The sequence below is a fragment of the Marmota flaviventris genome, chromosome 1 (genome assembly GCF_047511675.1).
Source record: "Marmota flaviventris isolate mMarFla1 chromosome 1, mMarFla1.hap1, whole genome shotgun sequence".
Taxonomy (NCBI): Eukaryota; Metazoa; Chordata; class Mammalia; order Rodentia; family Sciuridae; genus Marmota; species Marmota flaviventris.
Window position 1 is genome coordinate 149,310,200 of NC_092498.1, and position 25,212 is coordinate 149,335,411.

General features: G+C 56.6%; 1 protein-coding gene across 1 annotated transcript in view; it reads right to left on the reverse strand.

Annotated features, from left to right (window-relative positions):
* The window catches only part of Wscd2 (WSC domain containing 2), a 37,134-nt gene extending 20,108 nt beyond the window's left edge, over positions 1-17,026 (reverse strand). Inside the window, exons 1-3 of the mRNA XM_027923396.2 lie at positions 16,654-17,026; positions 11,074-11,188; positions 6,834-7,018 (exon numbers count right to left, since the gene is read on the reverse strand). Coding sequence (XP_027779197.2) covers positions 6,834-7,018; positions 11,074-11,188; positions 16,654-17,026 — 673 coding nt within the window. The remainder of the gene's footprint in view (positions 1-6,833; positions 7,019-11,073; positions 11,189-16,653) is intronic.
* Positions 17,027-25,212: the final 8,186 nt, after the last annotated feature.

The window sequence follows — 25,212 nt, forward strand, 5'->3', positions numbered from 1 at the left end:
AGGGGCCTGAGGCCCTCGGATCAGGACAGCGCAGCCTGGGCAGGGCGACGGGCTTGTGGGCACGTGGGCGGCTGCGTCCGTCTGCGCATGCGGCAGGGAGCTGGGGGCTGGATGACCGCCCGACGGCTCCGAGGGGGCGATCCGGGGTCCGGACGTGAGGCTGCTAGTGCGTCTGGCTGTGCACAGAATCTGAGCGCCAGCGTGTGTCCCCGTGTGAGTGTGGCAGCGGGACACGGAGCCTCCCACTGGGCATGTGGGTGCTGGACACTGGGGCCCCGTGATCTCCTGGTCATCTGGGGCTGTGGGTGGCTGTGCCCACGGGCCTGGCGGGTCTCCTGGCAATGGGTGTCCAACGGCGCCGCCTGCTCTTGGCGGACACTGGGTGGTTGTCATCACTCCACCGTGAGGCCAGTCTCACCACCGGGGGTTGTGCACGTGGACACATGACCAGGTCCTCTCCGGGTTGCCTGGCAACAGTTAGCTGAGGAGGGCTGCCGGCCTCCTAGCACAGGGTGAGGCTGAGCTTCAGCTGACCTCCCGCATCCTGCCAGTTCAGTGCCACCAGGGCTTGGCATTTCCCAACAATCCCCCGAGCAGCTGGCGCCTGGTTGGGACAAGATGTCTACTTCCCCAGAGCAGGGACAAGGCACCCGACAGACAGGAACGGCAGGGGTGGGGACCAGCCCAGCAGGGCCTCTCCCCAGGAAGCCAAGAGCTGGGGGACAATTATGCCCGATTCAGCCTGCAGCCAGGGACAACTGGTGTCTGTGTAGCATGCATCTCGGGTGGTCTTTGGGGTCCCCTTGCTGATCTGGGTCCTCCTTACTGTCACTGGGAGTCACTCTGGCAGACATGACTTTGGGTAACTGAAGGCACCAGGGCATCAGCAGGGTCCCATGCTCTTCATCTGGGGTCCCATGGCCAAGTGCTCTGCCCTCCCCACTTCCCTTTCCTGGGCTCAGTCTGACAGGGCCACGTCAGCATGCATCTCCGATGGCCTTGAGTGGCCCAGCCCCAATGCAGGGCCCTGGAAGGTCTTCCAGCTGATGCCACACCAGAAGGCCATGAACCCTTCATCGTCACCTGGAGAACAAGAAGCTGTCCTCCATGAAGCTCCTACTGGCAACTGCACGCCCCTCGCCTTTGATCGGGGGCAAGTTCCCTGCCTTCCAGAGCCTCAGTGTTCTCACCTGTAGAATGGGATCAGGGGAGGGCTCTTAGCTTAGTAAAGAAGAGAAGGGACAGGCCGACTTCGCTGCCCAGTTCTGCAGAGATTGGTCACCTCTGACCTTTAAGCAGCTGCTAAGGAGCCCCTGAGTACCAGCTCCTTGAGGTGGGCCCCCTGAATGTCCTGAGTACCAAAGCAGGTGAGGTTTTCAGAGGCCTTAAAGGGCTAGAGACCATCAGAAGTGACTGCTGGGTGTCTCTTTGGTCAAGGTGTGTGCTGGGGCGGGGGACAGGGGACAGTTAGGGAAGTGAATCCAGGATGGGGAATCTTCCCGCCGTCTGCTTGGGAGGTGGGGGCGGAAACCAGGGAATCCCGGGCAGCTCTTTGTCTTTGCCGGTGGCTCTCCACAGCATCCTGATGATCTGGGCGTTGAGAACAGGATCGGCGGCCCCGGCATTTGATCTCCCACTTCCCTCCATCTGGAATATGGGCCACCTGGCTGTCTCCTCCAGGGGTGAGACGCTCTCTTCTCTGAGAGTGAAGTGGCCAGGGCATCCCTCGGCCTTTCTGACATTCTCCTGTGGCGTGAAGACATTTGGACCTCGCAGCAGTGAGAAGATGCCTTCTTCTCTGCAGAGGGTTCTGGATCCAGCAGGAAGGGCATCTGCTTAGGTCACGCACACGCTCAGCTGTGTGCCTTGGGCAGGTGTCTTCACCTCAAGGAGTCTCCATTTTCCTCATCTGTGAATGGGGCTCATCATGTGGACGTACCCTGGCCAGATGGGGTGGAAGTCCCTGCAATGGCACTTACGACTGTCCGAGACTCAGCAAGTGCTGTGTTCCTTCCTGTTCCCTTCCCCATGCCTTGTCCATGGTGTGTGAAGATGGCTGGATCCCACAGAGGGGACACTGTCATAGCCCCTGTTCATATGCATGCTCCATTCCAGAATGGGCTGGCGGTGACCTTGACTCTCTGCCTTAGGGCCCGTGAGGGACAGGCTGGACCTACCAGAATTCACCCTAGCTCATGGGTGGGAGCTGAGGAATAGAGATGGCAGCCGGCTGTCCCCTCAGGTGGGACACCTGCCTCCCAGGGCTCTGCAGGGGGATTAGGCTTCAGCTGTCCTCAGAGGTGGCCTGCATTGGGAAGGACCTTCCTTCTTCTCCTGGCCCCTTCCCTGTCCCCTACAGGTGCACACTGACATCATCTCCCAGGGTCGCCCAAGGCTCGCGCGTGTCCTTGCATCTGGAGAAACCCAACTGAGCCCATCTTGGATCTCTGAGCATTTGTAATTCATAAGGAAAATCCTTCACAAAGTTCAGGGACTAGTCCTTCCTGGGGTTGTGCCTTCCATAGCCCTGGGCAATACCAGTGGCCCTGAGTGGCATCTTCCCAATGACCAGCCCTCACTGAAGCTGAACAATAATGAAAACCCTAACAGCTGTTCCTTGGTGCTGAGCGTGCTCCACTATATCTCAGTTAATCTCTGCAACAACCTCTGAGGTTGACGATACTGTGATCCTGTGGTTCAGGCAGAGCCCCGGAGACCTAGCAAGATCTGATCACTCTACCAGGTCACCCAGCCAGTGGGGGACAGAATCGGGATGTGACCCCAATCTCGTTGGACACCACATCCTCACTTCCCGCCTACAGGCGGCTGCCCAACCCTAACATGCTGGGGCTCCAAAGACCCATGCCCACAGCAGGAGTGCGAGGCTTGCAGAAGCCTGTGCCCCACATTCTGACACTACCAGCTCCCTGGCGGGCCAGCGGGGACAGGGTGTGACCTCAGCTGCCCAAGCTTTTTACTAGCAAGAGGCGAGGGGCAGACGAAGAACAGCCCAGAACCAGTGGCCAGTCCCTCTGAAGTCCTCTCATCTCTTTGTTCTGGGGCTTCCCCAAAATGAGAGAAATGTCAGCAGGCATCTGCTTAGAGGCAGGCTTGGGGAGTCCTCCTGGGTTTGAAAGAGGCCACCCCCCCCCTGAGTAATTAGGCCAAGTTCGAGTGCATTAAAATGCTGTTGACGAGGAACAGCCGAGAGCTGGAAGCCGCTCCCGGCCACCTCGCTACCTAGCATCAGCAAGAGACTGAATCACACAAAGAGGCTGACGGTCTGAGGAGGATGCGATCTGGCTATTTTTAGACATCCCAGAGGCGCCCGCAGGCTGTTGGAAACTGGAAGAGCCAGAATTGGGTGATTCTCAGAGTAGAATGGGGGTCTTCATGAGGAAGAAGGGGCAGCATCTGCAACAGGCCTTGCACTTGGTGCTTTCTAGACTTTATCCCACTTGGACGTCAGAGCCATTGTGAAAGGTGGGGAAATGTCTCCATTTTACAGACGAAGCAACTGAGGCTCACCGTGGCTCAGTGGCTTGGCCAGAGTCAGGACAGCAAGTCTTGCATAAAAACAAGGTCTGCAGGCCCTGCTCCCAAAGCCATAATAATGCCTTCCTGAATTTGTGTTAGGAGAAAAGAAAGAAATCAAGTCTCAAGCCAGATATGGTGGCCCACACCTGTCATCCCTGTGGCTAGGGAGGCTGAGGCAGGAGGATCTCAAAGCCAGCCTCAGCAAAAGTGAGGCCCTCAGCAACTCAGGGAGACCTTGTTTCTAAATAAAATACAAAATAGGGCTAGGGATGGGGCTCAGGGGTTGAGTGCCCCTGAGTTCAACCCCTGGTACCCCCAAAACAAAACAAACAAAACCCCCAAGTCTCCCCCACTGTGATACAGAAGGAGGAATATTTTCTCTTCTCCCCTTGTTTCTACACAGGGAATCCGTGAAGTCTCGTATGAGTTATGAAATTCAGGAGTTGTAGACAAATGTTGAGGGGGGGTTGAGGACTGGAGATGAGATTTCCTGGGTCGCCTGAGCCCCCCTCAGCAGAGGTGTTGATTGGAGGAGCTGTGAGCATGAAGGCCAAGTCTGCACTCAATTCTCGTGACCTTCAAAACCCACAAGTGGCCAACAGTAACCACCCTGCACAAAGTCCATCATGGAAGCCGTGAGCACGAAGCAGAGATCTGTATTTTCCCAGCGAGGGTGCCAGCTTCATAAGGCTCCATCGAGATAGCTGAAAGGGTAAGAAGAAAGAAGGCTGAGGCCCGGAGACGCCGGATTGCGGGGCTCCGGGTTACAGCCCCACGGAAGGGCAGTCAGCACCATGGACAGCCGCCCGCGGGCCGGACAGCTTGCTGCGCAGCGTTCTTCCATCGCGACCCAAATCTGCAAGACTCTTTGAGGCCAGTGACTATTCTTGCAACATGCTATGAAATCATAATGTTCACGAATCCATCAGGTGTCCCTCTCCGGGAGAAGAGCCTCTCTTGCAGACACAGTTAGCAGGCGACTGTGAAAAATGGAGTCCAGCCTGGCACGGGTGGCGCACCCCTGTCATCCCAGCAGCTTGGGAGGCTGAGGCAGGAGGATCGCGAGTTCAAAACTGGCCTCGGCAACTTAGCGAGGCGCTAAGCAACTCAGTGAGACCCTGTCTCTAATTAAAATACAAAAGAAAGGGCTGGGGATGTGGCTCAGTGGTTAAGTCACCTTTGGGTTCAATTCCTAGTATTAAAAAAAAAGACTCCAATCAAGAAGGAAGTCCATTTCCTGGTTCTTTTGTAACCAGGCAAAGAGCCCCAGTGTCCAGGAGTCTGTGTGAAGGGAGAGCAGCAGGTGCCTGCAGATATTTGCTCTGCCAGCCTTTGGTGCTTTAGCTAACTAAAGCACCCTGTGGCCTCAAAAACATGTTGCCGGGCTCCCTACCCAAGGCAGACACCCAGTCATCAAAGTGTTGGGGACATAAGAAGCCGCCTTTGGATCTTCAGGGAAAACCATTAGGAAACAGCGTTAATACGGAGGAGTGACTCTACACACAAGAGCTGTCCCCTGCACCACCTGTTTCCTGAAGCACCGGCTCACTTCTCCTTCTGATGTGATACAAGCTAGAGTTGTGTGACAGTGACTTGGAGGGCAATCTCTTTCTGATTTATTTATGTATAAAACAGATCCCGGGCATGGAAAGTCAGAGAAAAAAAACATCGGTGGTTTCATGTTGCCTAGAGTCGGGGAGCAAAGCAGAAGGAAGGCTCAGGGGTTGGGAGCAGGAGGAGTTCAGCTGGGGCTAAGGAGTGACCCCCAACAAAGAGGAGATGGGATCCTGAATCCAATTCAAGGAGTCAGGTTGTCCACAGTACTGCGTTGAGTGAGCACCCAAACTGGGAGACTGGGTTCCTGCCCATGATCAGTCACTATGAGGAGACATGGCTTTGGAAAAAAAAGAAAATCACACCTGCCCATTATTTCCAGAAATGAAATGACCTCGGGGTTTCTGCACACACCACTTCCTTGGTCTGGATCTCCTCTCCCTATCCACTGGGCATGACCTTATGCATTTTTTGAGGCCCCTATACAAAGCCTCTTCTCTTTGGAGCCCCTCCCCACAGGGCTGTTCAGCTGAGCCACTTCGGCTGTATCTTGAGTTTCTCTAGGTATAAAATGAGACATCAAGGAGGTGTTACCGAGCCACCAAGGTGCCACTGAGCCACATCCCCAGCCCTATTTTGTACTTTATTTAGAGACAGGGTCTGAGTTGCTCAGGGTCTCACTAAGTTGCTGAGGCTGGCTTTGAACTCGAGATCCTCCTGCCTCAGCCTCCCAAGCCACTGGGATGACAGGCGTGCCCCACCGCACCCCAGCAAACAATGAGTTTATAAAATATGAAATTCACATAGAGGAGGACTTTTTATGCAAACAGAGGTGTAACTGTCTGTCTGCATTCTAGGAGAGATTTGCTGAGATCAAGCCTCATTATTCAAAGTTGGTCCATGGGCCAGCAGCCTGGCGTCACACGGGGCTCCTTAGAAATGCAGAATGTCCCTGGCTTGCTGACACAGAAGCTGAACAAGGTCTCTGGGGCCTCTCAGACATGTTCCAATTGGGGAAGCGCAGGCCACAGGGCTAGAGGGTTTCACTGTGGAGCTCTGTCCTGTCTCTGGTTCAACTGCCCGAGAGGGTAATCCCAGCCTCCCACTCCTCGTCAAGCCCAGTAGATCTTTTAATAGGTCTGAAGGTCATCTGGCACTAGACTGCGTGACCTTTGGCAAGTTCACTGTAATTTTTTCTGTTCCCTCGCTGTCGATGGGGATAATTAACAATGGCAGTGACCCGAAAAGCCTGTAGGGAAGGTAAGTAAAACAAGGCCTGCCCGAGGCTTAGCAGAGACCTGGCAGATGTTTGACAGATCGTTACTAACTCTCATTAAACAGCCCTGACCCTCAGGAAGGGGGCCACGTGGGACAATGTCCCGAAAGCAGGAACTGGCTCGCTCTGCAAAGGTGCGGGAGGCGGGCTGGGCGGCACAGCAGTAGCCTCTGGGTGATGGGGAGCCATGGGAGGCCAGGGGCAGACAGAGGGCATGGGACCTGCAGAGGCTCTGCAGGCAGGGCTGGGCCCAGGGGTGTGGCCAAGGGAGGAGCCTCAGATGGGGTGGGCCCAGGGGTGTGGCCAAGGGAGGAGCCTCAGATGGGGCGGGGCCCGGGTGTGGCCAGGGGAGGAGCCGCAGATGGGGCGGGCCCAGGGGTGTGGCCAAGGGAGGAGCCTCAGATGGGGCGGAGCCCGGGTGTGGCCAGGGGAGGAGCCTTGGACGGGGCGGGGCCGACTCACGTACACCTGCGGGCCGACTCCTGTGCCAGCTGCAGCCGGTAGACCGAGAGGCGGTTGGCGCCACCGCACACGCTGCCCCGCTCGCCCTTGCACTCCATGTCGCACTCGGCCTCGCTCACGTTGGCCGCCTGGATCTTGTGGCCGCAGTAGCACTCGGCCCCGAACTCCAGCCCGGCGTACAGGTAACCCCTAGGGGAGGCCGCTGTCAGGTGGGGGAGGCTGCCACCGGGAGACCCCGCGACTGCAGACCCCGCGACAACAGACCCCGCCAGCGCGGAGACCCGGTGGACAAGGGCCTTCAGGACACAGAGGCATCCCAAGGCCATCAGGAGACCCCTGGGGATCCTGGAGAGGGGGACTCCAGGAGACTCCTAAGAGGAGTCAGGGAGGCTGGGGAGTTCCAGAGCCAGGAAGAAAGAAAAGAGGCCCTGAGGTCAGAGAAACCCAGGAAGGGAACTGGAGCACCCCAGGGACCACCCACCTGCCCTCTCCGCCACGCCCAGCGTCACCCCTGCAGAGCCCCCACCACAGTGTACAATCACACATGCGCCCAGACCCTGGTGCCCTCCCCTGGTCCTCCCTGTCTGGGGACCGGAGACTTTCAGTTCCCCAGAGCCCCGCCTCTTTATTCCAGGAAATGTCACTCAGGAATGATGTGGCTGTGTCTCTAGAGGAGCTGGGGCCAGGGGAGGAGCAGAGACTCTCCTTTCCTTTGGAAGATGGCAAAACTAGCTCCAGACCCAGCCAAGGGAGAAATTCCTTCCCCTAAAACAGAACAATCCAGGCACGCTTCGATTTTTAACTTTTTTTCATAAGCATGAAATCCTTTCCTAAAAAGGATGCTCAGGGGCTCCACAGTCTAGGAACAAATGAAGGTCCCTGCTGGCTCGGGTCCCAGGCCTGGGGGGCTGGGGAGGGGAGGAAGACAGGCCCTGCTCAGCCCCTTCATCCACGGTGGCCTCTGAGATATGGTGGTCTCCGGCAGCAGCCTGCACCCTGGGCACCCGAAGAGCAGCCTGCAGGGACCGTGTGCTCACGTATGGCTGGTGTGGTCCTGGATGGAGAGACATGCCCAGCCAGGCTGGTGGCCCCCACATGCCCCAGCAACTTGGGGTAGAATGTGGCATTGCCACAGCCACCTGCTCATCTGGGCAGGAGGGGCAAGAGCATCTTAGATGAGCTGAGCATCTTGGGATCTGACACCCAGCACAATCCTGGGGCTGCGCCAGCCTCCCTCCTCTGCCTGCCTCAGCTCCCTGTCTCTCAGGCCCTGGTTCTCAGGTGTCCTGGGTCCTCTCTTTTGTGATGGTACCCACTGATAGAAACAGCCTTTTCCAAGAACAGGGCCCAGCAGTGTTGCCAAATCCAAAGCAAGAGGGGCCTCACCCCTCAGAGGCCCGAAGGATGGAGGCCCCGGTGGGTCAGGGAGACCCACCCAGGAGAGGGTCCAGCCGCTCTGGAAAGAAACGTGCCAGGGAGTGTCCTGGGTCAGGAGGGTGGAGGTTCGGAACTGTATCCGCAAATTCTGAGCCACTCCGTTCTTTTAAAGATGGAGCTTAGTCCTCCTCCCCTGGAGCTGGGACTCCACTTGGAGACTCCCAATGAACAGAACGTGGCAGTGGAGACGGTGCTATGAATTGGATCCCAAGTGTCCTCCAGAGTGTTGAAGGCTTGGTCCCCAGGGTGGTGCTGCTGGGAGGTGGTAGAACCTTGCAGGGGTAGAGCCTAGCCAGAAGTCCTTGGGTCACTGGGGACATGCCCTGAAGAGAACCGTGAGGCCCAGCCCCTTCCTCTTCCTCTCCTTTCCTGACCAAGAGGTGAGTGGCTTTGCTTCTTCATGTGCTCCACATGGTGTGTTGCTCCCCACAGGCCCAAAACAACGAGGCCCATTAGTCATGGTCTGGAAACTCCAAAACTGGGAGCCCAAATAAACCTTTTCTCTTTATAAGCTAATTGTCTCAGGTATTTTGTCACAGTGACAGCAAGCTGATGAACCCAGATGGCAGTACCTTCCAAGGTGCTCTGGGTTTGATTATGGTTTGAGTGTCTCCCAAGGGTCCATGTGTCAAAGGCCTGGTTTTCCAGGGTGGTGCTATTGGGAGGTGGTGGAGGCTTAAGGTGTGGGGCCTGGTGAGAGGTCTTGGGTCATTGGGGGTGTGCCCATGGAAGGGATTAAGGTAGTGCTCAGGGGACCCTCAGTAGTTCCTGTGAGTTTAAAAGGAACAAGCCTGGACCTTCCCTCTCTCTCTGCTCCCTAGTTCAGGCTCTGATGTTTCTTCCCCATACTCTACTGGGAGTACCAAGGAAACTCCTATTCATCCTTCAAAACCCCACTCAGGGTCTTACCTTTGTATTCCATCCCCAGGCCCCCGTGTGGAGCCCCCCACCCCTTCTGCCTTCAGATCTCCACTGTACAGCACCCATCATGCTCCGTGTGTCTACACCCCAGATTGCCCATCTGTAGAATGTGGTCCCTAGCACCCCTGCCTCATGGGAATCATGTGTTGTTGAAGAGTTAGGAACTGCAAAGTGCTTTGGGACAGTGCTCGGCAGGAGCAAGTGCTTCCTGGGTGGACACGCTGCTGCTCTATAGCTAACCTGTTGGTGCCTCGGCTTCCCCGGTGAGATGGGGGGCGCCCCATGGGCAGGGCTGCAGTTGCCTCGGCCCTGACCCCAGCTCATGTGCACAGCCGGCAGATGCTCCCTGAGCTGAGCGGAATTCCCACAGCGGCCCCAGGGCTCCTTGGCTGTCACCCCCGAGCGGCCTCTCCGGACCTCTGGGTGGCGGGGCCTCTCTGCTGTCCAGCTCCTGCGGTGACACGTTGCAACCCTAGCTCACAGGTTGCCCCGTGTACTCGTCTGTCCCCCGTCTAGGCTGGGAGCTCCCGGGGCCAGGGGCTCCGGGGAACCCACCCCCCATCTCCCCACGGATTGGCAAATAAATTAGCAAATCCACATCCTTGATCCCATGGCCCTTCCCAAGCTGGACAGGGTCCCGGGCTCGTGACTTTAATGGTGGGCTTCTCAGGCAGCTCATTATAAAGGGGACAGTGTGTCCTAATCAGGGACTGAAGGGAGAGTCCCTCCCTGGCCACCCACTAGCCCATTTCTGCATTAGCATGTGGCCAGTGGAGCTTGTGACCATCGGTCAGCTGGATGAAGTATGGCAGTGAGTGGATTCCAGGTCACCTTGTGTGCCACCCAAGGCTAAGGGTCCCAGGAGACAGGGGAAAAGATCAAGCCCATGGCACCCCAGGGTCCTGACCCTGTTTACTGGTCATACATGGACTCATCTGCTCTTAAAAAGGTAAGGTGGTGCACGCCTGTCACCTCAGTAGCTCGGGAGGCTGAGGCAGGAGGATGGTGAGTTCAAAGCCAGCCTCAGCAAAAAACGAGGCACTAAGCAACTAGGGAAACCCTGTCTCTAAATAAAATACAAAATAGGGCTGGGGACGGGGCTCAGTGGTCGAGTGCCCCTGAGTTCTACCCCTGGTACCCCCCCAAGTCAACTCTCTCTCCCCCCCATGCACATTCTTTTTTGTGGGAGGATTGAACCAGGGGCACTTTACCACAGACCCACATTCCCAGCCCTCTTTATTTTATTATTTTGAGACAGTATCTTGCTAAATTGCTGAGGCTGGCCTCCAACTTGCGATCCTCCTGCCTCAGCCTCCCTAGTGGCTGGGTTAACAGTCGTGGGCCACTGCTCCTGGCCCCCTCGGTGCCCACTCTAATCAATCTATCCCCTTGTTCCTGGGTTGGGGATCCTGTCTGAAGAGCTGAGTGTTTCTCCTTGGGAGAGAGGCCAGATACCCCCATTCCCAAGCTCTCGCCTCCCCCTTCTCACTAGCTCCGTGTGTATAGTGCGCACGCGCACACGCCCACCAGTTGCAAGTCCTCACACCTGTACGCCGTCACCTCAGTGCCGCGTGTGGGCAGTGCCATCGGCTACCTGGCCACGGTGCGCGGCTCCAGCCCGCGACCTCTACTAGAAGATCATCAGGCGCCACCACTGCGCTCCCCAGTGTCGCCAGCCAGCCCCACTCTGCACACCAGGGACTGGCTCCTGGGCTCACATCACACCCGCGGCCACCTCTGGACAGTCTCCTGGCACACACATGCGCACACGCTCGCCTGCAAGCCGCCCCGGTGCTCACCCCCTCCCCCCCCCCCAGCCACTATGGTACAGCAGGAGGGAGAAGGGAGGGACCCCAACAGGTGGATCTGGGGACGTGGGGACCTACCGTTCGGCGCAGTTGTCCTGGCAACGGAAGACGGTCATCTTTTTGTAGTCAAAGAAGGACACACCCCTCAGGGCGCGGCTCTGGGTGTCGTCCAGGTAGCAGCCGATGTACTTGGCTTCGGGGGAAAGGTGAGAAGTCAGATGTGGGGGACAGGAGGAGCCTCAGGCTGGCTGGCACGGTGGCCTGGCTGGGCGTTGGGGACCGATTCCTTCCTCCCGGGCCTCGGTGGAACCTGGTCCAGGAGGGGCCGCGGTCCTGGAGGCCAGCAGGGGACAGCAGGGAGCTGCAGCCAAGCCCCTGGGTCTCCTTGTGACATTGGGGCACCCAGAAACCCAAGCTAAGGCCATCCTGGAGCCACCCGGGATGAGGCCCATACTAAGCAGCTCTATGGGCTAAACAATTCCTACTGGCCATCGCAAGACGCTAACAGCCCAGGGAGGTCTAGACGGAATGTGTGTGGAATTGTCTCTCCCATGGTCCTGCATGTCAGAGGCGCAACATTCAGGTAAATGGATTCAGTAACGAGCCATTCACAGTGTTGTGTAAGGAACTTTACAGTTTGTCTCTATGGTGGGTCAAGGTGAATTCTCCCATCCAAAGGACAATTCCAAACTATATAAAATAACCATCTAGCTATAAACCATGCACTTAGTTTTCTTAAACACTTTCCTGTACTTCATGGCAAACAGTGAACTCTCATGCACAAAGGGCAGGACTTTACAGTTTATATAAACTCTTTTCCTTTTTTTTTAATTTTTTTTTTTTTTTTAATCCAGGGGCTCTTAACCACTGAGCCACATCCCAAACTCTTTTTTTTATATTTTATTTAGAGACAGCATCCTGCTAAGTTGCTTAGGGTTTACTAGGTTGCTGAGGCTGGCTTAGAACCCATGATCCTCCTGCCTTAGCCTCTTGAGCTGCTGGGATTAGAGGCGGCACCACTGCACCCGGCCCCATTATTTCTTCAAAATTACTGTTATTATTATTATTTGTATATGCGCTTTGGTAAGTGGTTCATGCACATTGTCTTCATTGGATCTTTAAAATAATCTCATGAGAATATTATTCCCATTCTATACAGAACAGGACACCAAAGCCCAGAGAGGGTAAGTCTTTGCCCAAAGTAACAGAGCTTGTACATAGGAAGCCGGAATTGGACCCAAGCAGTCTGGCTTCAGAGCCCACGTTCTGAACTTCTTGCTTCTTGAATGAGGGGATCTTTTCAATGCCCCATGGGTAGCGGGAAGCACCATGGTCCTCACGCTCTTATTAGAGGCCCAGAAAGGTGTTCTGCCTGAACAAAGCCTCCTCAATCAGGTCCGGGGCACCCACACCAGCTCTCCCCACCGCTGCGCTCAGACGCACCTGGAGGCGGGACCGTGGATCCAGCTAGTGGGAAAGACCAAGGGAAATGCTAAGGACCCCTTGACCCCTTTCCCTGCCGAGAATGCTGTCCAGTCTACACCGTGCGCGCCCCCTCCCCTGTCTTGTCATGAGGAGCAGGTCTATCGGAGGACGACAGCCTGTCACAATGGACTGTCAGGCCCCTTGCCGCTCCCCTGCCAAGAGCAGCATTTCCCAGCGCTGCAGGAGACGCGCCGCCATCCCCTAGGATTTCTTTCATGAGACAGAGGCGATCTGCTGATCTGCTGGGCTGGGGACAGTCCATCTTTAGAGGAAGCAGGGACACCAGACAGTGGCCGCTCTGGAGGCCCCGCCCCCTGCCTTTGTGCTCAGCCCCTCTCTCCTGGCTGGGATCGCAGCCCCTGGACTCCAGCAGGGATGCCACGCCCCCCAGCTGGGCGGGGGCACTGGGTGGGCGTGTCCAGTGGTTCACTAGAGGATGAGTGTCCAGGGTACACAGTGGGGTAGGCAGGAGGACAAAAAGCCCGGGGAGAGAGAGGAGAAAGCAAAGAGAGGGAGGGAGAGACAGGGGAGAGGGGCTTCATCACCAGATGCGCATGCGTCAGAGCGCGCCTCCCCGCGGGGCCCACTGTATGGGCCACGCTGGACCACGTGGACGGAGCCACGCCCCGTCCCGTTCAATCTGCGCTCTCACGAACCCATTTCACAGATGAGCAAACTGACCGCCATGCCTCTTCTGTCTGTTGGCCTCACAAGCGAATCTCAACTTTGGGCACGGGGCGTACGCTCTGATGGGCAGCTACTGACATTCCCTCTGTCCCCCTCTTTTCTAAATGAACCGGGGAGGCCACATAATCTGCACAACTTCCAAGCCCAAGGCTGGGCCTGCCACCAGCTGCAACATGACTTTGGGGGCTGTCAGCTTAGGCTGCGGGCAGGTGCATTTGGCTACCGGGGGACAGCGATCACGTAGATAGGATGGTATCGTCTAATCACAGAAGTAAAAGTGTGTCAGTGCGGGTGCATCCGGACCTCCACAGTGGCATGGCGGGTAGACCGAGGTGGGCGCTCTGGGCCTGCAGAACGCCCCTCTCCCGGTTTTCAGACCTTGACCTGGACAGGGCCTCTCAGAGTGCCCACCCCGCAGCCACAGTGTTGGCCCAGGGAAGGGCGCAGGAGGCGCTCGCTGGATTCCTACAGGGTGAAGCCTCTCGGGACGCTGGCCTCGTGCAAGTCTAGCACTACCAACAGCCAGTCCCCAGGCCAGCAGCAGCTGCGTTAGGACAAGCAGCCAAGACAGGGGTGGGCAGAGAGCAGCGTTCCAGAAGGAGACTGTGGTGAGTTGACAAAAATCGCATCCAGGGAGCCCTTCTGCAGCCTGGTGACATGGCCTAGTGCATTTTCCTCTTTATTAAAGCTGGTTCTGGGGGCCTTTTGTCCTTTGCCATCAGCGGGGCGTGACCAACCTGCGCCGACACCCAACTGGCAGAGCTTATCTGGCAGTGATGGTCTCAGATCCCCCGAGCCCAGCCCATCCCCTTCCAGGGACCGCAGTGACAGGGGCGCTACCTGCAGATTCCTCCCATGACTCTGGAGGGGTTGGGAGAGGCTGGGTCCCTCAGAGAAAAAACAGGGTGTGTTTATGCAGCCACTGTCCCCACAGCCTAGACTTTGGAGTGCGGGGCCACCCTCACCTTTCCCTCCACTGGGCTGAAGTGTCCCACAGAACAAAGACTTGACTGACCTCCACCTCCTTATCTGTGGACAGGGGGAGGGACAGACAGACTCAGGGTCCTGGGTACCAGGGCCTGATGAGTCGGCAGAGCCCTGGGGGCCGGGGTGTGGATAATGAGTCCATTTCCTACGGGTCCTGGGACAGATCTGGGGACGCCTTTCCCACTGGCGTCTGGTAGAGGCTGCCACCCACCCTACCACTGTCCCTGTCCTGGGGGTTTTACGGCCTCTGCCGACCCCTTCAGCTCTCTTCTGGGGCCCCCTCCCCAAATCCCAGGCCACTGGAGGGTGGATTCTATGGCCAAGTTTCCAGCTATCAGCTCGTCTCCATGGTGACCGGCTGCTGGAGTGGCCAGGCTTCCAGAACCAGCGTCAGGAAGCCTCCCGTGAGGGGCATCTGATCCTTCTTTCTTAACTTTGTTCTGCGGCTCCAGTTCATCTTTAATAAAATAAGGCTTTGCTGTCTGTGAGCAGGGCCTTCTGTCCCCAGGAGACGAACACACACTGACCTGCACCCCCTCACCAGTCCCTGGTAAGTGGATTTGCAACAGGCGGCGTCTCCCTGTCCTGCAGTCAGGCAGGTCTGGCTTCAATCCCCGGGACCAAGCTGCAGGAAGCTCTGAATGTCACTCGGGCTCTTGGAAGTATGATTTTTCTCCCAGAAAAAGTGAAAATAAAAATTCTACTATGTTATGGATTGAATTGGGTCCTCCTCACCCCCAAAGAAGATATGTCGGAGTCTTAATCCCCAGTATCTCAGAATGCTGCCTTGTTGGAAATAGGATCCCGGCACATGTAATTGAGTCCCGAGGCCAAACTGGAGGACAGTGAGCCCCAATCCAATAGGACTGGGGTCCTTACAAGAAGATGGCCATGTGGGGCCGGGTGACGTGCATGGCACACGCCTGTGGATCTCAGTAACTCGGGAGGCTGAGGCAGAAGGATCGTGAGTTCAAAGCCAGCCTCAGCAACTTATCAAGGTCCTAAGCAACTGAGCAAGACCCTGTCTGTAAATACAAACCCTGTTTCAAAATAAAAATAAATAAATAAAAAGGGCTGGGGATGTGGCTCAGTGGTTCAGTGCTCCTGGGTTCAGTAACTGATACCAAAACCAAAACAAAACCAAACCTGGGCACAGTGGTGCACAACTGTAATCCCAGAAGCTTGGGAGGCTGAGGCAGGAGGATCACAAGTTCGAGGCCAGCCTCAGCAATTGAACAAGGCCCTGAACAACTTAGTGAGACCTTGGTGAGACCCTGCCCCCCAAATAAATAAGTAAGTAGGGCTGGGAATACAGCTCAGTGGTAAAGCACCCCTCCTCCGCCTCAGCCTGTGGCAGGGTCTCCATTGCCTACAGCTCAAGCCCTGCATCACTGCGTCCAGTAGAGACCAGCTGCTACTAAGAATGACAGCAACGATTCAGGGACCTGTGTTCATGAGCCAGAAGATGGGATAAGCATTTACACAAGTCACTAAGCTATGAAGAGCAAATACAACTTAATGGCATGTAGTAGTTGCTCAAGAACGGCTAATTAGTAGTAGCAGCAGCAGCAGCGTATAGCAATCCTTCAGTATCTGAAGGTGTGGACCCACAGATATGGAGGGACAGTCACAACTCCTCCTGTTCACCTGTACCTGTGAGAGGGCTCCCCCCAGGCAGACCCCAGGAGCACCCCCTGAACATTTGTAACCACTCAGTGCCAGGCCTGGGGGTGCCAGGTGCTTCCCGGGTGGCATCTCACTGAACTCACAGACCGCCTGGGGGGAAGGGATCTTTATCCCCATTTTACAGATTTCAAAACCGAGGCACAGGGAAGAGAAGCCGTTGGCCTGGGCCTTGGCGGGAGAAAGGACTTTCTGTGAGCTGACTCTCAGTGGAACCCAGGGCTGGTTTTCCCTCCCCTTCATTTATGCCCCTGACCATCCAGCCTGAGTTCTGGGAACCTCATCTGTGTTAATCTCAGGATGGCCAGGGTTGCTGGGTCTCTCCCCAGCATGCCCGTCAGGTGCCAGTGGACTTGGGGTGCATCACAGACAGCCAAGCGTCCAGGCCAGGGAGATCTGATTTAAACCCCAGGGCTACTGCCGCCCAGAGCCAGCGTCTCTGCTCCTTCGAGCCTCAGTTTTCACATCTATTAACTGGGCACAGGATTGTAAGTGTCCGGTTCAACCCCATGGAATTCAGTGAAAATCAGAGTAAACCACCTTTGCCTGCGACAGCTGAGAAATGCAGCGAAACAAGCCCAGGGCAGTGATGTCCCCTGAGGACAAATGCAAACTCCACAAGCTGTGCAAACTTGCCCAGGCTGCTTAACCTCTCTGAGCTTCAGTTTTTTTCCCTCTGTGGAGTGGGGGCGAGAGTGAAATCTCCACCATGTCGCTACAAGCTTAGGACACCTGCTTCCTAAAGGGCATGGCGCTAGGGTGCTGTCACCCTCCGGTGGCGTCCCTCGTCCCCTGCCGGCTCCGCGGGGCTCTTACCTCGCTCCTCCTCCTTCTCCCGGAGGACTCTCCCCTTGAGGGCTCGGCTCCAGGCTCCCCCGTAGTCGCCCAGCTTGGCTCTCTCGTTGGCGTCCTTGCCCTTGAACGAGGGTGCGTACCTGCGCGCGATGCTGGACGCTTGGCCGTCGCGGAAGCCCCTGCCCAGGTGCAGGTCGTCCAGGAAGGGCAGCTCGTGGCCCTGGACGCCGCCCGCGGCGGGGCTGGCCTGGCCCTGGGAGGGGGCGGGCTGACCCCCGAAGCCCGAGTGCAGGAAGACCAGGCTCCCGGCCGCCAGGTAGAGGGCCAGGAGCGACAGGAAGCGCAGGGGCTTCCTGCGGCAGGAGCGCTGCACCTTGACCCAGAGCTTGGCCATGGCGCGGGCATTCCGGACCCACTGGCTGCTGGGCGGCTGGGGAGGCGACAGGGGCGTGGCTTTCCGGGCTTCCCCTAGGGACGGGACCCCCGGGGGTCCTCAGTCTTCCTCCCTCTGCAAAGGGGGTCGCCCAGGCCTGAGGCCCAGGACACGTCCAGCTCTTGGTTAGGCCAAGGGAGAGGCGGCCCAAGGTCAAGGTGGGCTTCTTGTGGCCAAGCCAGGGGACGCGCGGGAGGTGGTCCCATCTCCCTACATCTTGTTCTTCACCTCGGGACTCCCCCCAGGGGCTCTGAAAGTGGCAGTTCGGCAGAGGTTCCGCTCCTCAGGCCTGTGGGAGCCGGGTGACTTCACCCAGGGCTTGGATTCTGGCCTTATCTCCCAGCCAGGGGCCAGGCTCCCGGGGTCCACCCTCTGGGGTCAGAAACCGGTGGGCCTCCAACTGTCAAGCATCGGGACACCGGGCAGCCACCTGCAAAAGAGCACAGAACCCGGCATGAGGAGCCCCTCTCCAAAGACAGAACCAAGGGGGTCTTGAGCATCCTTCGTCGGGGACAGAGTTGGTTGCAGGACCCGGCCCCCACCCCACAGATAGCCAAATCCACAGATGCTCCAACCCCTTCTAGAAGATGGTGCCGTATTGGCGGAGAACCTGCACACAACCTCTCAGACACTTTAAATCATTGCTACATTGCTCTGATACTTCACGCAATGTCAATGCTATAGAGACAGTTTTTATACTGTATTTAGAGAAAAGGGACAAGAAATAAGTCTGTGCATGTGCAGAACAGCAAAATCATGTTTTCGAGTGTTTTCCATCCATAGTTGGTCGGATCTCTGATTGCAGAACCTGCAGATACAGAGACCGACTGTGCTCTGCCCCACGCTTCTTCTATCTTTGTCAAATATGAACATCCACATGTGGGTGAGGTCCCCAAGGCATTTCCTAGTTCCTGCTGAACTACCCGCTGGGCCCAGCTGATTTTGAATCTGCTCAGATTCATTCATTTTTTTCCCCCAACAAATATTTAAGGAGAGCCGTCCTATGTGCCCAGAACTGTCCGAGGCTGGGAGCCAGAGAGACCAAAGCCCTTGGCTCACCAGCCTCACTTTCTAGGGACAGAAATGGAATCCACAGGTCCCTCTCCTCCACCTGAAGAAGAAAGGGACATTGGCATTACTCAGCAACACATTCGTTTATTCAGCTTTTATTGAGTGTCTACTGTGTGCCCGGCTTTGTGCCAAGCCTTCTGCACACATCTCCTCATCCTTCTCATCAGTCCTACGGGGGCGAGCGTCTCCCTAGTTCACAGATGAGGAAACTGAGGTCACACGGCTTGATGGAGGCAGAGATGGGATTTGAAGCCAGATGTTCTAATGCCAAAGTCCAGCTCTTACTCATGGGCTTTTGGCCTCTGCCTTTCCCCCACATGATCTGGACATCGCTTGAGAACTCAGAGACGGTTCCCAGAGCTGCGAGCCATCTGTCCCTTCTACCAGTTACAGACAGAGGCTCGTCTTTCTTTAGGGTCTCTCAGACAATGGCCTGAGGAGCATTTGATTCTGAATCACTGGGGAGCCTGGCCCACAGGAAGGTTCCTGACCTCTCTGGTCAGCGCCTCTGGTTAGCAAGCTGCCCTCGGGTATGGAGTGAGGACAGAGTCCAGGGCCGCTGCTGTAGGAGTCAATGTTCAGGATCGTCAGCCGGGAAGAGGAGCTGAGTGTGAATCAGAAAGCAGAAGAGGGCCTCGGGGAAATCACAGCATGGCCGCCCGACGCCCATCTCAGTCAGGGCCACTGGACGGGAGCTCTGAAGCGAGACGGCCCCTCCAGATCCAGACAGCAGCAGGGGAGTTTAACTGTGGCTTGGAGGCCGCCCGCCCGTCCACTATGGAACTGAGTACCAAGCACTTCCTATGCACCAACCACCTCCTAGGCATTTGGAATAGATCAGTGAACAACACAATAAAAAAGACAGGCCCTGTGCAGTCAGTCTGTCCACCCAATCATCCATACTTCTGTCTGTCTATTCAGGCATCCATCATCCATCTACCCATCCATCAACCCATCCACCCATCCTCCCATCCACTCATCCACCCATCCACCCACCCATCCATCCATCCAAACATCCACCATCTCTGTTCACCCAGGCATCCACTTTCCTCCCATTCATTTAAAAATGCCTGCTGGTTGCCGACTATGTGTGAGCTAGGAATGAGGACTAAGTAGCTCAGAGTCTGCTTTCGGGGAATCCAGAGTCAACTAAGGGCGAAGGCCATTTAAATAGTAACCATACCAGATAGACAAGGACAAGTACCCTAGTGGAGAGCAGCACTGAATATCAACAATGTTTATTGAGCACTTGATATGTGCCATAAATTGTTCTTCTACACAGCTGCGTGCTCTGATTTAATCCATTGGTGGCATCATCCCTGATGTGAGACACCTGTGAGAACTTACAGAACATGTAAAGAGATGACAATAACAACAATATAATCCCATCAGAGTGCAATAATCATAATGTAGTAAGATTAGTTAATATAATATCTATGTAAGCTCTGGATCGTCATTTCCAGCTTATTTGAAGGCACCAGTGTCACTTTTGTTGAACTAGTCTCAGAATTGAAAACTTGGGACTTCACTGGCGAGTGAGTCCCTGTCACAATGCCACGCGGGCGAGCTGTCTCTGTTTTGCGTGGCTGGGGAATGAGTGTCAGAGAGCCTGAGTCACTCCTCCAGAGCCACACAGCAGGCAATGGCCGCTGGGCTGCAGATCTAGGGCCACCCGACTGCAAAGCCCATCTTCCCAACCACGGCCTTCTTTCGACCCCTTTGAAAATGACAACTAGAGCCACGGGTAGAATGGCTTCTCCTAATGGCCTCTCCTGACCAGCTCCTGCCTCTCTCCTGCACCCTGTAGACAAGAATTAACAGAGTGGAAATGAAATTGCCAGGTCTTTCTGTATGTGCGTGTATATATATATATTACTATATTCCCAGCCATTTTTATTTACTTATTTTTAAAATATTTTTGGGGGGTACCAGGGATTGAACTCAGGGGCACTTGACCACGGAGCCCCATCCCCAGCCCTATTTTGTATTTTATTTAGAGACAGGGCCTCACTGAGTTGCTTAGCACCTTGATTTTGCTGAGGCTGGCCTGGAACTTGTGATCCTCCTGCTTCGGCCTCCCGAGTTGAAGGGATTACTGGCACTTTGCCACGGAGTCGGCCCCATGAGCATCCTCTGACGATCTTAATAATGATTGGTTTGTTTTCCAACGTGCCTCTTGGTGTTGCTGTCCCCATCTGGCAGATATGGAGCAAACAGGTGCGTGTCTATGTCCCTTTACCTGAGAGTTTTTCTCTGACACTGGAGATGCTCTCTGGGCCCCTGCGCCTGACCTGCTGGGCGTGGTTGGGAGTTAGCATTTGGAAGCAGCTGGGGCCAATGACCGGATGACTGGGGGGTGTGCTTTACGCAGGCTCCTGAGTGTCCCCAGCCGCCTTTAGCCTCGGCCACCCTGGGTACTAGCTGCCCTGACCCACACCTTCCTCCCCATCTGTCTCCCCCACTCAGGGAAGGGCGAGAGTTCGCCTCCCCTCCCCTGCTGCTCACCTCGGAACAGAGCAGGGTCTGCGCAAGCTTTTCCTTCCTCTTAAATGGTGCAGAATATTTGCAAAGTCCCTTCCCGATCAATAAGTCCTGCTATGACCAAGCCCCTGCACGCGGCCGTCACAGGTGGAGATCTTCGCCTGGCTACTGTGCAGGCGCCCCAGGACCTGTGGACCCCGACGGAGCCCAGCTGCACGGAGACCTACTCCACAGACAGGAAGCTGAGGCTGAGGCTCGGGAGCTTCTTACCTCGCCAGACCCATGACCAGAAAGAAGAGGAGCCCGGGGTCAAGTGGGAACCCTGAGCCTCACTGCCATCCCACCAGCTGGAGCCGCAGGACAGCTGGGCTCTCTCCTAAACCCGGCGTCTCTCCGTGGAGTCCCACCGTCCCCCGAGGGTCTCCTAAGCTTGGAAACGTGGAGGAGCACCCCTCAAAGGCCGCTCCAGGCCCACGGACCGCGCAATGCCCCTTGTTTTGTGGTTCTGGGAATGAACCCCAGCCTGGCACGTGGTTGTCCCCGGTTCCTTCAACAAAGGGACGCCTCGTCCTCTTGCCTTTGGGGCAGCTGCTTGGCAAGACAAAGATGTGAAGAAAGAGCTTGAGGAGAGACGCCATCACCAATGACCTCCTCTGGGGGTCACCCTTCTGCTCCCGGGCGGCTGTAGTTCTGTGATTCCGTGACACCCGGGACAGACACGCAGGGTGTTCCCAGGTTTCAATCATTCTGAGCAAGCGTGCAACGGACCCTTCTGTAGGTACAGACCTAGATCACAGCGGGATTGCTGTGGCCACGATCCTGCACAGTGACACGCACACATGCACACACACATGCGCACACACACGGAGGGAACGTGTTCCAGGCCCCTAATCACAGCCCACGTGCCCCAGTCCCAGGGAGACCCCCAGAGCTGCCCACTACCCTCTGTTCCCAGGACAAGCGCCCTCCGCCACTCCCAGGGCTCACAGCTCCTCATCCAGGTCCACTCCCATTCATCTCCTCCAGATCTCAAGAAAATGAACGAGGAGGCAAGTGCCGTTAGCTCATGGCCTTTACCCCCGCCATCTGCCATGATGTAATTAAATAAAAAACCAGGAGGACCATATGGTGCCCATTATAAATAAATATTAACATTTTTTCCCCTGGATAATGACTTTGAGTCCTCTGGCTCCGTGGGCCAACTCTGTGGTCGCTTTCACTTGTTGCGGGTTGGGCCACACAATGAGGCGGGAAGGAAGGATACGCGGGGAGGGGTCGGACCTTCCTGGGCAGCTGCAGCAGGCGCGGCAAGTGGCCTCTCTGTGACCCAGTTTTCTCAGGTGCAAAGGAGGACCAGCCCACCCTGCCTCTGGCGGGTTAAATGGGTTACAATGTATAAAACACACAGCTCCCTCCTGAGAATGTGGGCTACTGTTTATTGAGCACCTACTATGTATCCGTCACTGTTCTACATAGTAATTTATTCCATTGGTACAACACTCCAAAGGGAAAGGTCCTATCCTAACCTCGTTTTACAGATGAGGAGACTGACGTTCAAGGAGGTTAGGTCATCTGTGCAAGGTCACACAGCTAGAAAGTGGTAGAAGACGTATGGAACACAGGTGGTCTGGCTCTGCCTGGGCTTTTCAATGTCCACTAGGTGTGACAGCCTCTCTGTGGATGGTCATTTGCTGAGAGCCACGGCTGAGTCTGTATGGCCCCTGGCATTTTGCCAACAGTATTGATTGACAGGCGAGGCATTACTATCTGCCTCTGCCGCAACTTTTGAGTTCTCGCACTATTTTGGAGTTCTCGTGGGGATTTCCGGGGATTCCCCGAGAGTTCCCATTGGTTGGGGAAGTGCAGGAGGAGGGATTTCCGGGAGAGATATTTCCGGCTGGGGGTTGCTGGACAAGCCTCGTGGCGCGTTCGGGAGGATTCCCCGGGAGCTGTGTGAAGTGTTTTCCTGCAGTTTAAAAATAAAGTTTGTTCCTGCTTCAGTGGCTCGTGATTTGTGCCCAGCCAGACTGCGGCATTCTCTGTTCCAATTTTGGTGAACCAAGCAAAGCATTTACCCCTTCTTGTGGTGAAGAAAAAGATGAGGACCCAGGGCATTGGTGCCGTGGCTGGTGGCCACCTGGGGCAGGTGAGCAGGACACCTGGGGGAGTCTGTGTGATCCCCAGCCCCTGCCCACCGGGGTCAGCTCTCGGGGTCATGTCTGTGCCACGTTCCCTGCCCGTGGCACGGCTACAGGACCAGAGATGGACTCCGACCCTCCACTTGCCCCGGGGATGTGGAGTTGGGATTTGAGACATGGTCGTCTCTGCTGGCCACTTGCCCTAAAGACCTGCGGCCTCAGGAGCAGTCACCAGGTCCCAAAGAAAGAGACTATTGGGGCAAAGAGAAAGAGGGGCAGAGACAGGGGAGGCCCGGGGTCCCAGCAAGCCCTGGGCTCCTGACCTCGGAGGGGCCAAGTACCAGCCTTCCAGGTCCAGACCCCATTCTTACCCCAGCTGGGGACACCTGGAGAGCCGGCCGTCTTAGCTACGATTGCTCTGCAGGCTGTGACCGTGTTAGCCCAACTCCCCTCTGGCCACGTGACCCCAGACCCTGCTCTTGGCATTTACATGATGGCATGGAGACCTGGGGACACCCAGACGACGATGACGAATCCGGTGCTGGAAAGGATTGCGCTCTCCAGCCCCAGAAGACGGGGGACGTGGAGGCTCAGCACCAAGAGAGGAGCCCATTGGACGGCCTCCACGCTGCGTCCTCCCAGCCGCGTGAGATTCCAGAAAAGGCGAACCCAGGGCGCAGTGGTAGGGACCAGGGTGGCCAGGGCTGGGGGGAGGGCGGGCGGAGCTGGTGGAAGCGCAGGGAGACCCCAGGGCAGCGAAGGCCTTCTGCAGGACACGGAGGCTGGACGCGTCTGAACCCAGGGAACACAGGACACCAGGAGCTAGCCCCAGGGTGCACGGGGTCTCGGGCCACACTGATGTGTCACTGTGGCTCCTGGATGGTAATGAATGTGTCACTCTGGTGGGGACGTTGATAGTGCGGAGGTTGTGGGGGAGGGGGGGACATGGGGAATCTGCCCGCTCATTAGTCGCCCTGAGAACCGAAGTCTGTTGGGCACTAGGAGGACGGTCCCTGGTGGGAGACGTGTATATGTCTTGTTTTGGTTTTGGGTTTTTTTTGGTGGCACTGAGGATTGAACAATGCCAAGGGATCATTCTGCCACGAAGCTCTGTCCCCACCCCCACTCAACAGTGACTAATGGCATATTTCAGAACAGCTGATGGGAGTTAGACTGTCCCCAACACAAAGGAATGATAAATGTTCCAGGCGATGGAAATGCCAGTTACCTGGATCCGATCTTGTACATTGTGTTCGTATCCTGAAATGTCACAGTGCAGCCCCCATTTACTATGTGACAATTAGAATTAACATATTATCCTTTTTTTTTTTTTTGGTACCAGGAATACAACCCAGAGGCCCTCAACCACAGAGCCCCATCCCCAGCCCTATTCTGTATTTTATTTAGAGACAGGGCCTCACTGAGTTGCTTAGGGCCTCGCTTTGGCTGAGGCTGGCTTTGAACTTGTGATCCTCCTGCCTCAGCCTCCCCAGCCCCTGGGATGACAGGCGTGGGCCACTATCCTAATTTTTTTTTAAAGGACAATCAGGTATTCACGAAGCAGGGCCCACTGATGGCTGTGGGGCCAACTCTAGGAGGGGGAGGGGCTGAGCCGCCGGAGGGGACAGGGCTGGTAGGGACCAGGGAGAACCAGCAGAGCCCCTTGCCCAGCAGCATGATGACATGTGCCCAAGGTGCAGGCCCCTGCTGGGCAGCTGGCAGCCCTCCTCTGAGCCTGGCTCTCCTTCCCCAGGAGGGACTGGCCAGAAAGGCGGGGCCAGGCCTGTCATTAAGCCATCTGGAGCCCTCCCTCCCCCTCCCTCTCCCCTGTCCTGCCCTCCCCCTCCCCTCCCCTCCCCTCCCTTCCCCCTCCCCTCTCCTCCCCCTCCCCTCCCCCTCCCCTCCCCCTCCCCTCCCCCTCCCCTCCCCCTCCCCTCCCCTCCCCCCTCCCCTCCCCTCCCCCTCCCTCTCCCCTGCCCTGCCCTCCCCCTGCCCTCCCCCTGCCCTCCCCCTCCCCTCCCCCTCCCCTCCCCCTCCCCTCCCCCTCCCCCTCGGGGGTCAATTAGCACAGGCTGCCTTAATAGGTTGCTAATTTTCTGGGGGGATAATGGCCAGCTGTGCTGTTTCTGGGCCGACTGTTTACTCCGGGGCAGGGCAGCTGGGGACAGCCCTCTGGGGGTGGCGGTGGAAGCAGCAGAGCTGATCTGAGGCTCTCGGCTTGGCTCCGCGGCCACCCCAACGTCAATGGCCATCCTCAGGCAGCTTCCCCCCAAATAATCCGACAGCCCGAGTGATGGGGGCGGGAGGGGGAACCACGTGGGCCAGGGTGGTCCCAGAAGGACCCTCTGAGAACGTGTCCCCAGGCGATGGTGGCCCGTCCAGGCAAGGGCACCCAGGCAGAGGGAGGCGGAGACGGCGGGGGCTGGACGGCTCCCCTGACCTGGGCTCTGCCCCGCC